Source organism: Euprymna scolopes, chromosome 18 (genome assembly GCF_053919585.1).
Source record: "Euprymna scolopes isolate OS-2025 chromosome 18, ASM5391958v1, whole genome shotgun sequence".
NCBI classification, from domain to species: domain Eukaryota; kingdom Metazoa; phylum Mollusca; class Cephalopoda; order Sepiida; family Sepiolidae; genus Euprymna; species Euprymna scolopes.
In genome coordinates, this window is record NC_136499.1 from 124,000,077 (window position 1) to 124,017,823 (window position 17,747).

Consider the following 17,747-nt stretch of genomic DNA (forward strand, 5'->3'; position numbering starts at 1 on the left):
AAAAAAAAAAAGCAAATATACTCTATTAAAAAAATTTTTTCTTCAAAATCACTGGATTCGGCATTAAATAACCTGAAAAGGGTTGATATGCCGTAAAACAAACAAGAGGTGTGGTTGGAGATAATGCAACTCTTGCCACAAAATTTCATGTGCAGGCATCCTTCAGTGGATATGCATAGTTTGTCAAGACTCAACGGAACCTTCTAAATGACCTCTGACCCAAAATGTTGAGTCATTTATGTTAACATTGGCTGATATATATTACTATACATTAGTATCTGTTGCTGTTCCGTCAGGTTCATTGATCTGGTGATGCAAGAGCTGAGGTAAACACAAACAAACAAACAAAAAATGGCTAATAGTGGCAGATCAACTTTTCAGAAGACAACGAGGGGAAAAAATGGTGGGAAAACGTAGACAAGCGATGCTAATTTATTTTTGTGTTCCCCCATAAGATATTTGTTAACTTTTGTTTAAGGGTGAAATTAAAAAAAAAAAAAAAAAAAAAAAAAAATTTAACTTTTATTTAAGACATGTTTTTCTGGTTTATTTATGTGTGCTTGCTTGTTGAGCCCCCCCCCCCATCACCACCACCTTAAATAATTCATTTCTACCACTAACTATTAATATGTACACTCATTAACTCTTATCCTTGAGTGACCTTCGGATCTTAATAAATGGTGACTACCATGTAAAAATAAAGGGGGCGGGGATTAAAACATATTTTTTTTATTCAATTGTTTTTCCCTCTCACATTTTTTTTATATTTATAGACTTGCTCAAGTGATATAGTTTTAAAATAAAATACTTTATATTAGCTCTTGTAGAACCTACAATTGAGTATTTTATCTATTTTTTTTTCAGCTAACTTAGGATTCATGATATATACAGTGAGGTGAAACAAGTCTTTGGACAAAACAAAAATGTTTATTTTTCATCAATTTGGTACAAATAAAATCAAACAAAATAAAACGTTCACATTACTGAAATACATAGAAATTAGATAAACTAAATTTTTTAAAGAGCCAAATTGTTGCAAAATAAACATTTTTGTTTTGTGTGTGGTGAAATGATAAAATTTTCACCCTAGAAAAGACATGATTCCATTTCCGTTTAATGAACACCAGTTTTATTTTTTTCTTGCAGACCATCTACTAGTTGACCAGTACAAATCCCAAGAGTGATAGAAGCCTGGTATTATGTCTGAAAGTGACACAAAGTTTGAGCGAGATCGGAAATGTGCCACTGTACAACTCCTGCTCTCTACCAATCCAAGTTATGACAACAGGACCATTGCCAGCATCCTCAAAATGCATCGCTGGATTACCAAAAATAATAGGGACGTGCCCAGGGTGATAAAAACAAAATTTTTGGCCATGGTTATGGTCTTTGATGTGGTTTCAAGTGAGGGCCACATTATGCCATCTCACATCTTCAAAGTCTGCTTGAAAGTCAACACCAAAGTGTACCTGGACGTGCTGAAGAGTGTGGTGATCCCCGGGTGCAATCAAATGGCCCCTGGCTGACCCTGGGTGTGGCAGCAGGACTCGGTGCTGGTCCACAAGCCAAAAAAGACCAAGGCTTGACTTCAGAAAGAGTGCTACGACTTTGTAACCTTCTCTCACTGGTCCTCCACCTCCTCTGACCTGAACCCACTGGACTACTTCGTTTAGTCATCCGTTGAGAACATCACCAACATAACCTCCCACAACACCAAAGCCAGTCTGATCACTGCCATCCGCCAAGTATTCGCTGAGTTCCTGCTAGTGTTTGTGGAAAAAGCATGCTCCCAGTTCCGGACCTGTATCGAGGTGGTGATTGAGGCTGAAGGTGGCTACATTGAATTGATGTTAGCTCTACTACATAATCAAGTTACCTGAATTGATTTTTTTTCAATAAGTTTTAAAATAAAGCTGTAGTGTTGTTTTCTTTAGGGTGACAACTTTATCATTCCACTTTGTATGTGTGTAGATTGGAGTTATTTAATAGTAACTAGGGTACAGTATTTGAATCATTCGACTGGCAGTACAGTTATACAAACCACGCTGATGATTGTTAGTAAACATGAAACAAATGTCTACAGATAATAAACATTTATTTAAAAACAAAAAAGTATTAAAAGCTCTATTCAAGTAGAATACTTAGCGAGAAATATATATAAAGTTTCGAGGAGTATTACAAAATTATCTCCCTTGGAACAACTGACACTTTCTGAGACTTCATATATCTGTTAATATAATATATACTAATAAATTTTATGACTATTTTAGCTAGTTATGAAAAGTAGTGACATTTACACAATATGAATTTAAAAAAAACAACTTTTCTCCCACCCTGCTTCCCCACCACCATTTATCTCCTTAGCTAAATGGATAATCTGTTAATGTAGCCATGAATAATTGACTGATAGATAACCTCATTTTCTATTGTTGGATCAAGCAAAACTTTCGGCTGCGTTTTGTGCATTCCATTGATTTTTCTTATTAATGTCCATTTTCTTTTCTTTTTTTTTTTTAAAGATTAAAATGTGTCCGCAAGGAATCCTTTGGCTTCCAATCCGATCCGATATTTTTATTCATTATGTATCCCTTTTTAAGCATCTCTTATCTCCATCAATAATCCCACTCAAAGTTTTAATGAACAAAAAAAAATATGTCTATGTATCTACGATTATGCCTCTGTTCAGTCTCAAGAGACAATGGATACCCCCTGTAAGGGTAGCTGCGCTTATAATTGTGAGACAAGGGTTGTGCAATCCCAACCACACATCTCCTGAATCAGCACTGCTTGAATTCAGTGGCAAGGAGAGGTACAGGACGACTGGAGACAATGCCAAGATCAGTGGAGACCACATACAGCAACTGAAATTTCCAGATAGTCACCCATTTAAGTACTAGCCAGGCTCAATGTTTGCTTAACTTTTATGATCTAATAGGAACTGATGTATCAACATGATTATACCGTATATTTCTTATATATATACAGTTTTGAATAAAATAGGCGGAAGTTTCTCAAGAGCTCTTTCGGCTATCATCTCATCAGGAGAAAAATCGATAGCGTACAAAATAATATTATGTCAAAAATAAAGAGTTCTAATGAGGAACTTATTGAATGTGCCAAAAGTACGGGGACACTAAAATAAATTTATTAACGTTTAAAAATGATTAAAATATTGGCACAACGAGGGGGGGGGGGAAACGGGAGAAAAGATTCAAAGTTCCCCAAAGAGAAACAATGCGTTTGATGTTTCCTTTTGCCGGCACAAAGAAGGTTTCTGCACCGCAATAGAGACAGACTCCAAAATCTTTAAATGGTTTCTGGAGTCCGCTCTATGTAGCACCTCGAACCATTCTATTTTATATCTATCGGCACAGCACGGGTTGTCAACCAAATGCTGGCCAATAGCAGAGTCCAAGGCTGCAGAAGGAGGGAGACCACCAGACCCCATCCTCCCTTGTCTGATCTTCGATGGAACATGCTGGTTTATACGAGTCAAAAGATGCAAGGATGGTCGCCCAATATAACCAGCATCGCACTGGCATTTGAATTGATATACAATATTGCTATTTTGGATGTAAGGCAAACTATCCTTGGGAAAAGACGGAAAAGCAGGTCTCGTAGTATATACCAAACGCAAGGACACAAAATAAAAGCAGTCGTAAATACTTCTGCAAATCTGTTTGGAAAGTCTGTTACTCTTTTCCCCAATCCACGGTAATATAAAATAAACCGGGCATTTCAAGGGTCCAAACGTTTTAGAGGATTTAAAATCCGCAACCTTTTCGAAAATACAGTCATCAATAAGGTCAACAGGATAACCATTATTGATGAATATTTCCCTGATCTTATCGAGTTCGGCGTCTAATCTGTTAGGTGAACAAATCATCAGAGCTTTATGTACCAAAGTATAACTTAAGCCGACCTTACATGATTTTGGTACAAAAGACAACCAGTTCACATATAGGCCAGTAAATGTCGGCTTTCTATAAATTGTAGTGAGAAAGCCCCTCCCTTGAACGTTCGACAAGAACATCCAAGAAGGGAAGCAAATTGTCCTCACTTTCCATAGTGAACTTAAGAGCCCATGCAAAGAATTCAACCTATTAAAAAAATATTGACGCTTCACCTTGCGATGGAAAAATAGCAAAAGTGTTGTCAACATATCTGAAATATGCAGTGGGTTTTGTTGTACAATTGAACAAAAGGGATTGATGGTACCTGACGAAAATATCCGCTAAAGTTGGGGCCAATGGACTCCCCATTGAAACCCCATCGACCTGACAGTACATAATATCACAAAAACTAAACTCCACGGATTTTGTGCACATTAAAATGAGTTCAATAAGAATCTCTTTAGAAAACCGTGGAGCAGTCAGGCGACCATCATAGAGCGCGTCGGTACATATACGTATAGTCTCATTCAACATCACTGTCTCAAGTTTTGGTTTCAATCTCAACTTGAGTATTTTTTTTTTTTTTTTTTTTTGTTACTTACAAGAAGTGAACTGTTTAGAAAAATATAATACTCGTATGCACATATCTGGGTTTCTTTCTGTTTTTTTTTTTAAATTTTTTAAGGTATTTAACGTTACATTTAATACTGGACAACACCAGGTACGTCTGCTAATAAATAAAAATAAATATTAACAAAGTACATTAATTTATTGCCAATAACGAGATTTAGTTGTTTTCATCTCATGGCATATCAACTGCTTTTGAGCTATTTCATGCCAAATCCATAATTTTGTAACAAAAACTTTTTATGCTTTTAAACTTGTTTAGATCTTCAAGTATTTGTTTATTGTGTTTAGTTTGATTGTTTTGTGGAAGAAAATTGTTGTTTTTGATATTGCAGAACATGATTGAGTTTTGCAAATTGAGAGGAAAAAGAAAACAATATCAATGTTTTGTGCATTTTAACTCTGAAAGCCAGTATCTTCAGAGAACCTGATCTGGTAGCTGCAGGCAATAACATGATACAACAATAACAAATTCTAATTGGCTAGTCAGAATCAAGTTTGATTTTTCAGTTTAAATGCTATTTAGGTTTGATGTTTAAAATCTGTATTCCATGATTTCATGTACTTTATAAGATCACTCATGTTCATGAAAATTCTTCCAATTATACTTTAACGCGATGCAATTAGTTTATTTCTAAAAATTATTTTCATAAGCATTTCTTTGTCCTTTCTCCTCTGCCCTTTTGTTCATGTCCAATTTTACGTTGTCCTACCCTTGTGCCATCTGACCACAGCTCTAATCTTTCATTAATGAGCATTGATTATTCGAACAGGCCTTTTTTTGATACAGGACACTTGGGGGAGGGGAAGGGTATTTTGAGGCGTGAGAAACTGCGACAACAACGAAATATGGCAATACACTAATTGGCTATTGAGAAGAGAACTCCACCAGGGGAAAAGAATTACGGCTCCATGCGCATCTACAGATCTGTTCGTTGTTATGGTGGTCATTCTCCTCAAATTGGATTCGTAGAAAGCCACAGGCAGATGGTTGGTTCTTTTTATTTTATTTATTTTTAATGCTGCAAGAATGTTGTTCCAGTCATTCCATTTTTATTTGTCCTTCTCTGTTAAGAATGCAGAATCTTTAATTTTGTAATGAATATATATATATACACACACACACACACACACACACTCTTTATTTGTTTTTACATAAGAGATCTCTAGTTAGTGGTAACTAGCTAGCTGAAACATGCTCATGACTGTAGAAACATTACTGCTTATGTAAAAACAAATAAAGAGTATATCCTGCTCTACTTTGGTATTGAGCACTCTTGTATTAGCCCCATTAAACTTCATTGGTTACTTAATCTCTGGAAAACAATAACCTTATATATATATATATATATATATATATATATATATAGCAATTAAGCTACACAAAGTTATCCCCATGAGGATGAAACATAGAAAATACTGTGTAGTTTAATTTTCATATATATTTTTATAACTACCTACTCTACTTGCATATTGAGCACTGTTGAAGTAAGTACTGAAAATCGATATATAAAATATCTCTTTATAAAATATTATGTAGAAACATGAAATATATATTTCATATATCCATAGAAAATTTTATAAGGACGTGTAATATTTTAGGCATTGATTTTCAGTATTTATTTCAGCAGTGCTCAATACGTGAGTAGAGCTAGGCAATAAACTAAGAAAATATATATGGCAATTAAGCTACATAGAAATGTCCATGTGTCCTCCTCGTGAAACTTGTTAGGCATGGAATTGATATGACCGTTTTTTATACATACATGTGGTGTTAAGTTTGTTAGTTAACAAATCAGATTCTTTGTTATTTTTGTTTTTTTTTTGTTTATGTTCCACAAAGCAACGTTTTATCCTCTCGTACAGAATCCAATTTTATTTGAATTCTACTCCGTTGTTCATTCACATATAAAAAAAAAATGAAATTGTAATTTATTTTATTTTTTATTTTTTTTATTTTATTTTATTTTTTTACGGTAATCCTCATTATCATCAGCTTAACGCCCCGTTTATATGTTGGTATGTGTTTGAAATTGTCTTATAGACTAACCTATCTCTGGACAGGTTTTTATATATCCCTCTTTCCCTCAAGTCCAAGCTTATCACTTTTCATGTTTTCCTTGGATACAACATAACTTTATATCAAATACTAGCAGGCAGCACGGCGTTGCCTGGTTGTAAAATACACTTAAATATAATTTAATTTATGCAGATTTCATATTTATTATTATAGGGCAATCTCTATTGATTATTATATTGTACCCAATATATAGTAGTGATTCTAATCCGTTTCTCTATTTTTTTTCACTTTGCGTTTTCTCTATTTTTTTTTTTTTCGCTTTTTTTTTTTTACTTTCCGTTTCTTTTTTTTTCTTTTTTTTTTTTACATTCCGTTTCTTTTGTATTTTTTTACTCTTAGTTTCTTTTTTTTTTTTTTACTCTCAGTTTCTTTTTTTTCTTCTCTTTCTGTTTCTTTTTTTTTATTGTATTATTCTCGTACAATTTCTTTTGATGCAACGCATGTCCTCAACCCTCACTGGTGATGTTTTGCTTTCATTCATTGCATACACACATAACTCTTCCTTGGCGACAGTAATAATCTGCTGGCTATTATTAGCAGAAGATATTTTTCAAAAGAAATTTGAACGTAATTCATCCGAATATCTAAACATGAGTAAGTCGTTTTTAGTTTTTGCTTTTGATAACGCCCCATAGTTTTTGTTGCCGTTTTTATCACAGCATGTTTTAATTCTGGCTCGGCCTTTTGCTCTCCTCTCTACTTTTTTCTCTGCACTTGAATCTAAGAAAAGCGTTGATCCTAAGTGTTTTTTTGGCTACTTGACAACAGATCTAACTATGGTGGAAATAATCCTTCCGGTTACCTAAACCAGTACTTGCATACGGCTTACCGACAACCGTTGCAGCTTATGATGAAGAAAAGGCTGGCATTGTGTTGGCGAACAAAACAAAAATAGAGACACAAGAATAAAGAGTTAAGACATTTGTTGCAGGTTCTTGATTCGCTTATTTGATTGGCTCAAAATGTGCAATCAGTGAAAGCTATGGATTTGTGCTGATGAAAGATCCCAATTTTGCTAATTTATTATAACTATCCTAATTGGCCTAATTCATTTACAATTTATTATAACTAGCTTTGCAATTCAATTTTTATTAATTACTTTAAACCATTGAACGAAACTGATCCATTAGAAAAAGAATACGAAATGCTCCCTCTCTATTGATAAGAGAAGACAAAGCTATTTGATGGGGATAAAAGGAAGACCAGCTTCTCTCTCCTTTACTCTTTCATTCTTTTTTATTATCAGATATTGAGATTATTAAGCCTCTCCTTCTAGGCTCATAAAATTTACATTTGCATATGCGATTATTCTTTCCTTTATTATTATTAGTTATTATTAAGATTAGGCCTCTGTTTTGCTTATAAAAAAAATTCCTTGCATACGGGAGCTGAACATTTGTACATTCACTTTTATCTATATCTATCTATACTCCTATAAATTTTTTTTTTTTTTGTATATTGATATTCGTATTAAAAACCCCTTTTTGTTTTCTATTTATTTAAAAAGAAAATACAACTTTGTTATATATGGGTCGTGGAATTGTAATCATTTGTGAAAGATCTAGCTAATTTGCATATTCTTTTAAACATTCATTTTAATAAATTCCTTATTAGTTTTTTTTTTGGTTTTCGTATGGCATAATCATCTTTAGTTAACTATTACGTGTATATATATATTCATGCAGATATTCTACATGATTTATACTTGCGTAATATTAGCGTAAAAAGTTTACAGTAAACACAAACCTCTTTCTATATATATTTATGTATGTGGTCATATATATTCAAAAAATTTTGCCTACCAAACTCCTGTCAGATTTTGGTCTACAGACATGAAACTTCATATATAGGGTATTTGAACCCATGCGAAACTTTATATTGAAGTTTTAGCTGGGGAAAATCGGTGCAAAAGTGTGATTATAGATCTTTATGGCCTTTCATAAATAACTAATTAGTTTTATAATTAAATATATCACTACTTACACTACCCCCCCCCCCCGCTTCTTCTTGGCCTTTTGGTCAAGAAGATACTAGCTGGGAGAAACTTTTGATTTTGTTTAGTTCTGGAGTGACAAGGATGACCAACGACCCCCCACAATCCCCCCTTTTGAGTTGGCCATGTGCCTAAGTTTTTTGTTCATCGTTGATTTTGACTATTTTTTAACATGAATAAAAGATTTAATATCTCAAAGTGTAGTATCTGTTCTTCAGATGCTGCACTTCCATTTCTTGTTCTCTTTCGGTGGAGGAGAAATCCTTCACGACTGAGACAATTTTTTATTTTTGTACCTTTTCTCCACGTTAAAAAACGACCCTGGTGTCTAACTCTGTCTCGTGGGGAGGCATAGTAAATAGGTACTTACACTACCCCCCCCCCCCGGCTCCAGTAGAGTTCGTTGAACACTTATCGTTGGTAAGTTTTTGACCTTGAAGTATTATTATTATTATTATTATTAAAAATTTTTTTTTTTTTAGTTCCTTGCATCAAGTGGCTTCATACCTTATTTGGAGCGATTTCATTTAAAAAAAAGAAAAGGTGTCATTTGAAATTCTGTACAAATTCCAGAGTTTGTTAAGGTGCAACTTTTGAAATGACTCTCATACAGTACTTTGGAATCTGTATAGAATTTTTAACTGAGCCTTTTATTTAATTCATCAGGGTTGATTGTTCTTATTCTGGCATCTTTAACTTAGTGTAAGTCCTAAGCAATTTGCATTTTAGTTAGTATCATCTGTAGTGAGCAAGGGTGTAGCCAAGAAGTACCAAAGGAAGTTTAGACTTTCTTAACAAAAATTTTACGAAAATGTTTCTTTTATTTCACTTAGTGCGTTTTTTAATTATAATTATGGCAACGTAAAAATTGCAACTAATACTCATTGAATGTTCTTATAACATGAAATTTTAATATTTTGATTGATTTATGAAATGTTTTTTTAGACAATTATTTTATCAAATTATCCAACCTGATTAATAAATTCAATTTTTGGGTTGCCCTGATTATAACTTTTCATGTTTCAAAGTTTTTTAATCCTTGGTATCTTTTGCCACATTCTGGTTGTAATTAAATACTTGGGTTTGTATTACTGTACACATAGATTCGAAAAAGTTGTCAAAAAACATATATATAACAAATAAATGTTATCAAAGGCAAGATAAGTTACTTTTCTACCAAACTGGATATATAATTTTGCGTTTTTATTCAATGTAACATATTTATTCAGCTCGAAAAACATGCAGTGTTTACCGATGTATTGGAAAATTCAAAATGGCGCCCGACTCTCTCTTTAACATGGTAAGTTTGGGAAAAGGTGTTATAAATAATAAACTAGACAAAATACTATTAAAAAAACACCGAATATATGTCAACTTATGTCATGGTAACATATATTGAGCGAATTTCTAACAGTATTTTGTCTAGTTTATTATTTATAACATCTTTTCCCAAACTTACCGTGTTAAAGAGAGAGTTGGGCACCATTTTGAATTTTCCAATACATCGGTAAACACTGTATGCTTTTCGAGCTGAATAAACATGTTACATTGAATAAAAACACAAAAAATATATCCAGTTTGGTAGAAAAGTAACTTATTTTGCCTTTGATAACATTTATTTATTATATATTTATTTTTTGACAACTTTTTCGAATCTATGTGTACAGTAATACAAACCCAAATACTTAATATATATATAGCAAAACAAATGAACAAAAAAACAATACAAAAGTTTTATTTTGTTAAAAAGTTTTTATTTTGTATAAAACTTTTGTATTTTCTTTTGTTTTCATAAAAAAAAAATGAAAATAAATTAGTAAATATTTTGAACAAAACAAAACAAATCCAACCCTGAAAAATTCCCCTTATATAGGTAAGTAAACTTTGAAGTGTTATTGTGATATGGCAGGCAAAATCGATTTGCAAATAGTAAATGATTTCCCCCATTAGCAGGCAAATGTCTGCCTGCCTATGTTTGACTGCCCTACTGACGCTTTGAATTAGGGAAAAAAAAATTTTGCTCAACTTCTCCGAGGGAGCAGGGTCCACAAAATACGGCTGGCTATGCCCTTGGTAATGAGGATTGCATTTTCAGGCTCAACAGATGTAGTGTTAAGTAGTAATTAAGTGAAGTGATGGTCTTCATGGAATGACAGAAATAGAGGGCTCAGGTCAAAATTGCGTACAGATTCTAGAGTTCAACAAGATACACCTGAATAAGGTTGGAGGTTGAATTGACCAAAACGTAAGAATAACATCCAATATGAGAACAGGAGTGCGAAAGATACAGATTAATTTTTTTGTTTTGTTGTGAAGCTTATGGTTTTCTTTTTTCTGACTCCGTTATGACTCTCTGAAAATCAGTTTCTGTAACATTTAATGATCTAACAGTTTTTATTTTATTTTTTTGTTATTTTTGCAGATTTACAAGTCGACGCTGCTTCTCTCAGTTTCAAACTATTTGAAAAAAATGAAGAAAAGAATTTTATTCTTAATGTTTCCGAGGATTATCCAGGTATTTGTTTGTTTTTGTATTTGTTTTAAAAAAAAATTATTTTAATGGAATGTACTCTGCTGAACTATATTTCTTGTACCCCCTCGACATAAATATCTCCTGACAAACAGCAAAATCCCACCCCTTTACTGTAATAGGTCTGTAGATGCTGGAAAGCTTTTTACTATAAGTTTTTTTCCCTCAAACTGCTAGACTTGATTCCCTTTTTTTTTTTTCCTTTTTTTTTTCACCTCAAACAAGGAACAGTACCACTCTGAGTTGTAAAGGGCTACTATTTGGGACCAGATTTTCAGGGATACTATATAGGGAGTTGGGCAGTTACACTTTAATCTTCATGTCAATACAGGCAGAGAAGCAGAGGCCTGGGAGGGAAGGTTTAGACCTGTTTCCTGGCTACTAGACTTCACCTATGTAAGCACACCATATCAAAAAGATTTCATTCAAGAAAATTGAAGAGGAAGACGGTCAAACAGATGGGCCAATTAGATAAGAATTAAGACTGACATGCTGCTTCTGACAGCTGAAAGATTAGTTTGCGACTGAAAATGGTGGAATTTTGTTCTTAAGCATGTAGTGAAACTCACCCGGGCATGTATCTATAAAACTCTGTGAAATCACTCATTTTTTTAATCAAGTTGATTGATTAACTGCTCTAGTTAGGAACTCCTTCCCCCCACTTTCCGCAGTATATCAGGAGGCAGCTTCATATGCCTCCCTGAAGTGACGTAGTCCACAAATACATTCTAGTCTACGTTGCACTGTAGAGAATCTACTGTTGATTTTATAAAAATTATCCGTAAAAATCATCTCCTATTTTAATCAATAATCTTATTCTTACTTTAAAAGAATGAAAATTTTTGCAGAATATGTAACACTAACAGAAAGACCCTGGTGTTGTCCAGGATTAAATGAGGAACTCTGCGCCCTTCTCTCTGAATTCCATAACACAAGATTACCCCTTTTTATTATTATTTTTATATTTTATTTAAATTTTGGAGTAGTCTCACCTATCTTTAGCCAGTTGCTTAATTATCTCTCTTTTTCCCTGGCCAATGAGGATTGAGGACATGTGTTGCATGGAGAGAAATGATATACATAATGCAAGTCTTGGAGGATTAATTCTGGAGACTATAAGATTTTTTTGGTTTGGTCACAATGAAAGAATGAGAATGCATGGGCTAGTAGATGTCAAACAGTTGAGTTAACAGGGTCAGTTGACAAGGAAAACGTGAGAGGAAATAAGGATGCATTTGAGGGGAAAGAGAGATAAAGACCTGGCCAGAGATAGGTTAGTTTGGAAATCAATTTCTAAAAGCCGTCCAACACATGTCAGTATGTAAAACTGATGATGACAAACCTCTATTTATGTTATACAAGAACCCAAGTTTGCCCAGCTGGGCAAACTTGGGTCCTTGTATCGGAAAAATATCCAGTAAATAAAACATTGTTTAGTAAATCGTTATTTTTTTGCATTTCCATACACCAAACATGGATATAAATATCACTAAAACATCCGTTGGATCATAAGCTTCATTTTGGTACCGAACTTGCTTGGATGAGTTGCCTGTAGGCTGAGATAAACCGCGTCACACACACACACACACACACACACACACACACACACACACACACACACAGTAAATTGAACTTACTAAGAGAAATAACTTCCGGTGAATACCGGAAAAATATCCAGTAAATAAAACATTGTTTAGTAAATCGTTATTTTTTTGCATTTCCATACACCAAACATGGATATAAATATCACTAAAACATCCGCTGGGTCATAAGCTTCATTTCAGTACCTAACTTGCCTGGGTGAGTTGCCTGTAGGCTGAGATAAATCGCGTCACACGCACACACACACACACACACAGTACGAAAATTTATAATAAGATATATATATATATATATAAATTACACTCCCTGTTAATCTAAGTCAAAATAACAAGCCCAGGTCGTAAAAGTACTTCCCTAGAATCAATCATATCATTAACCTTAAATCTCTTATTATATAAAAGGAACATTATGCATGCAAGTTCATTCCCTATAGACTCTGAAACAGCTGGGCTGATGTTTTTAAAATTTCACACAAAGGTACTTGATGTGCCTGGGAGTGTTCTTATGTAGGCTTTGTATCGGAATGCATCTGATGAGTATCGAAACTCGATAATCGAAAAAATCCAATTAAAGAAGGAGCAGTCAGATTTTGATAAAAGTTAACACTTTTATACAACCTAACATCACAAGTGCATTTGAGAAGTTTTATCACCCTACAAGCAGAAAGGGCCAGCCTATAAAATCAACAATAGGTTCTTTTATAAGATAGAGACGCATTCAAAATGAATGTTTCTTTTTAGAGCACAAGTGCACCATGATACTTGACTTTTGCATTTTAAAATTTAAGTAAAGCCATTGTTTACAGATAATTTTATAAAAGCAGTAGATTCTCTAGAGTGCAATGTAGACTACAATGTATTGTGGACTAAGTCAGTGCAGGGAGCCGTGTGAAGCTTTCTCCTCGTACGCTGAAGAAGTATGTGTGTGTGTAGGGGGGGGGGGGGCTCCTTAACTAGAGCCGGTAATCAATCGATTCGATTAAAAAATTGGCAATTTCACTAGTTTCAATGACAATAAAAATATGGGAAGGTGAAACATTTATTGATCCAAATGCAATCCCGCACAATGTCGGGTCTCCCTGCTAGTATATATTATATGCACATTCATATGTCGACAGTATGCAACACATCCATAACTATGAAAGTGTGTTTTTAAGAGGGTTTTTGTTGGAGGAGGAGGCTTACCGCCCTAATTTCACATGTTAGTGGTGGTAAGTTTAAGAGCAATTGTGTGTGAACACCTTGAAAACTTGGCAAAAAAACGAAAAACAAAATTATTTTAGAATGGGGATTGATTTTACATATAAATTTTATGTAAACTAATCCATTTTCAGGCCATTGTTGCAGAGCAGTTATTTTCTATTAAAGAAAAATCATGTGTATTTCTTTTTTTTTCTTTTCTTTTCTTTTTTTTCTTTTTTTTTTCTTTTTCTTTTTTTCTTTTTTTTCTTTTTTTTTTATTATGTGTGGTTTTTAGACCATTTGCCATACAGACTTAGTTATGAAAGGGTTTTTATTTTGAAGTGAGTGCCATTCAGAGTTAGGATTAATGATAGGGTTAAAGGAGACTTTTTGGAGGTGGGATTTGTCACTCAGATTTAAGGTTAATGATACGATTCTACGGAACCTCTTTTTATAAGGTGGGTTTGTTACTTTGACTTAGATTAACAGGTAGCGTAATTTTTATGTCTGTGTGTGTATATATATATAATATAAAGCTGAATGTGTGTGTGTGGTCACGAATAGGCTCCTATATGGTTGACTATTTTAAAAAACGGATTACATATAATGATAGAAGATGTATCGAGACACAGGAAGTTCATTAAAATTGTGGGCACTGCGTTCGCGTCTGGTCCACAAAGTATGGAAATAAAAAATTTTAAAATTAAAAAAAAAAAACGTTTACAAGTGTTTTTGATATGGATGTGCATAATAGTTTGATAAGTATGTTTTAATTTAAATAGGGATGGTATAATAAAATTGTGGAGTCTGTGTTTGCGCCTGACCTTCATAGAATGGAAATAGGCACAAACTTTAATAAAGACTTTTCATATCTATCTGCATAAGTATACTTTGATAATTGTTTCAGTTTGAAGAAATATGGTATAATAAAATTATGGGGTGTTCGTTCGCGCCTGACCTCCATAGAATGGAATATGTCACAAAGTTTAACAAGATTTTTTAATATAGATCCACAGAATATTGTGATAAGTGTTTCAGTTTGAACAGGAATGGTGTAATAAATTATGGTGTTTATCTATTTTATTTTTACTTTCATCATATTTTGCTTTGGTTTTGATACCCCCAAATTCGAAGCTATCTTTTTACAACCCTTCCTTTTCATAACCTATCATACTTTAATAAATCAGTCCATTTTCTGTAGGCTGTTTTTGAACCCAGCCAATGACGGGTACTTTTGCTAGTGTATATATATATATATATATATATATATATATATATAATATACACACACTAACATTTCAAATCGATAAAATATCAAGAAAACTGCTCTAAAAGGCAAGAATGGTTAGGAAATAGGGGTTCATTATACATTAAATTTATATATGAAAATGATCCCCTTCTACTGTAAATTTTAAAATTATTTTTATTTTTTTCTTTGTAATAATAATCGCCTTATTTAGTTTTTATTTTTAAATCCAATGTTGCTTTCATTACCAAATTATTTGTGTTATTTTTTTCTTTGTAATAATAATCGCCTTATTTAGTTTTTATTTTTAAATCCAATGTTGTTTTCATTACCAAATTGTTTCATTAAACTTTTAAATGTTTTACGCAAACTTTTCAATGAATCTTTTTCGAATTATATAGTTGCTTTAATTTCCAAAAAACTTTTCGTAAGATTTCTTTGTCCAAGAGAAAAAGAAACTATTTTATAAAAATCCGATGTTACTTTCATTACAAAATTGTATCAAGTCTAATTTTTTTACGTAAATTTTTCACTAAATGTTTGTCCAATTATATTTTGATAAATTTTTATACAATAAATGTTTTGGGTTATCAAATGGCGCTCGCCCAGAATGTAAAGGAACCCTGATGAATATGTCATGTGATTGTCTGTTTTTAATAATCAAAAATGTTCCATGTAAAACTTTCCCGTTCTCATTAATGAAAGTGAAACATTTCCAATTAAACTGGTCTCTGAATAGACACGCCAACACCCCAACCCACCCTGTTAAGGAAGGCTTTCAGAATAGACAACCCATAACGGTATCAGCATACCCGGAAACCTATCGAATTTGACTTGTGGAATATAAACGATGGTTTTGGCGTAATGCAATAATGTACCGGCATATCATTCTATGCTGAAATTCCTAAGCTCCTTTCACACAAATTAATTTAGGTGACTGAAATAGGAATTTGAAGATTAAGGACCAAACGTAATTTCCCCCAGGGAAGAAAGTGTTTGTACACGTGAGGGAAAGAAAGTGATGAGAATTTATTTCAGTGCGAGGTTACCAATTCAGTTAATTTTTGAAGTTAAGTAAATGCAATGTACAAATTCATTTCGAGATAAATCGTAGTATTCTTTGTATTACCAAAAAGAAAACATCTTGTTTGTGCTAAAAATAGCGTCAGTAGTGAAATTCATTTTGGTATGAGTTATATCGTAACAATGTTTACAACCGCAATGCAATCTGAAAAATGGGAACATGAAACGAAACGAAAACATACGATACGCAGTAAACAGGAATGTCAGTTTTTAGAGATGCATATAGAAATGCATTGTTTACATGTTTAAATGTAGTAATGGTCGATGTGAGTCGGTAAATATGTTAAAGCACCCCTAAATTGATTTGTTACTAATCGAGATTGATTTGTTCGTAATCGCTGTAAGTGAAAAATTGGCATCTTACAATCTGTAATGCGTTAATCGGAAAAAAGTAAACCAAAAATGAAAGCAGCAAACGAAACGGAATGTAAACGAAATGATACATTATATGTTAATGAAAGAAAAAGAAAAGGAGAGAAACGTTTTTTTTTTTATCCTAGTGTAATAATGTTTCAAAAAAAAAATTGTAAATAAGCAATGCGTCATGTGTTTCCCGTAGTAGGAAGCATTTCAGTTTTTGTATGTAACGACAAAACCCCTAACCGGTGTGCGTTTGTATTAGTTCCTCGTGAACGATGGAGCGGTGGTGTAAATGGGGAGCAGGGAGAGGGGTAATCAAATGGAGAGAAAAGATATTACAACTTCCATTGATTCTTACAGGTTTTGGCAGTGGACTCTCACCAGAAAAAATATAGGAATGTATGATTATCGAGCAAGTGTAGAGGTAATAGGCCTATAACACACCTCAGATAATGTGCTACAGTTTGTGCATATTACATTTGCATGAAATGTCTTGAGTTTTAATCCTATTAAGGTCAAACTCAGAGTGGAAAAATGACTTCATTTTATTTATATAGAGAAGAGAAGAAAATGAAATGACTGCAGAAATCCCCCTCTGGACCAAAGTGTTGTAGGTTTGCAACAACAGATGCCACATACAAATTCTATACATCTAGCTTATGTAGCTTTCAAACACCATTTTATACACATTCATCCATGATATTAAAATGCTACATTGCATCCTACAAGATCCACCATCACAATCGCAACATCTTTTTAGAGGAAAAAGTCCCTATTTTTCTTTCTGAATATTTAGTCCTACCACTACTCCCAGTTATCACCAGAACAAATTCTACACTTTCCACAGATTCTGTCCTTTCACCGCCCATAACATAGATTTAACATAATCTTCAGTTTCCGATTCATAAATAATAATGGCTCCCTTTCCAAACTCTGTCTATTCTGATTGGCTGAGCTTTGATAATTCTCATATTCCGGCATCCAATTCTACGCTTAATAAATGAACGATTACTAAAATTACAATGTGGCATCACTAAGAGATATATTCGCACAGCGTCAAGTTCATTTCACGCTTAGGTCATCACTGTTTTGTATGTGTTGCACTTCACAAAAAAATGCTAATAGTTCTTATTATAGTGTGTATGTGTTAAA

General features: G+C 33.3%; 1 protein-coding gene across 2 annotated transcripts in view; it reads left to right on the forward strand.

Annotated features, from left to right (window-relative positions):
• The window catches only part of LOC145297801 (protein mono-ADP-ribosyltransferase PARP6-like), a 145,162-nt gene that overhangs the window by 36,456 nt on the left and 90,959 nt on the right, over positions 1-17,747 (forward strand). For both annotated transcript variants that reach the window (XM_080144089.1, XM_080144090.1), the window contains exon 2: positions 11,016-11,108. In XM_080144089.1, the coding sequence (XP_080000215.1) occupies positions 11,016-11,108 (93 nt within the window). The remainder of the gene's footprint in view (positions 1-11,015; positions 11,109-17,747) is intronic.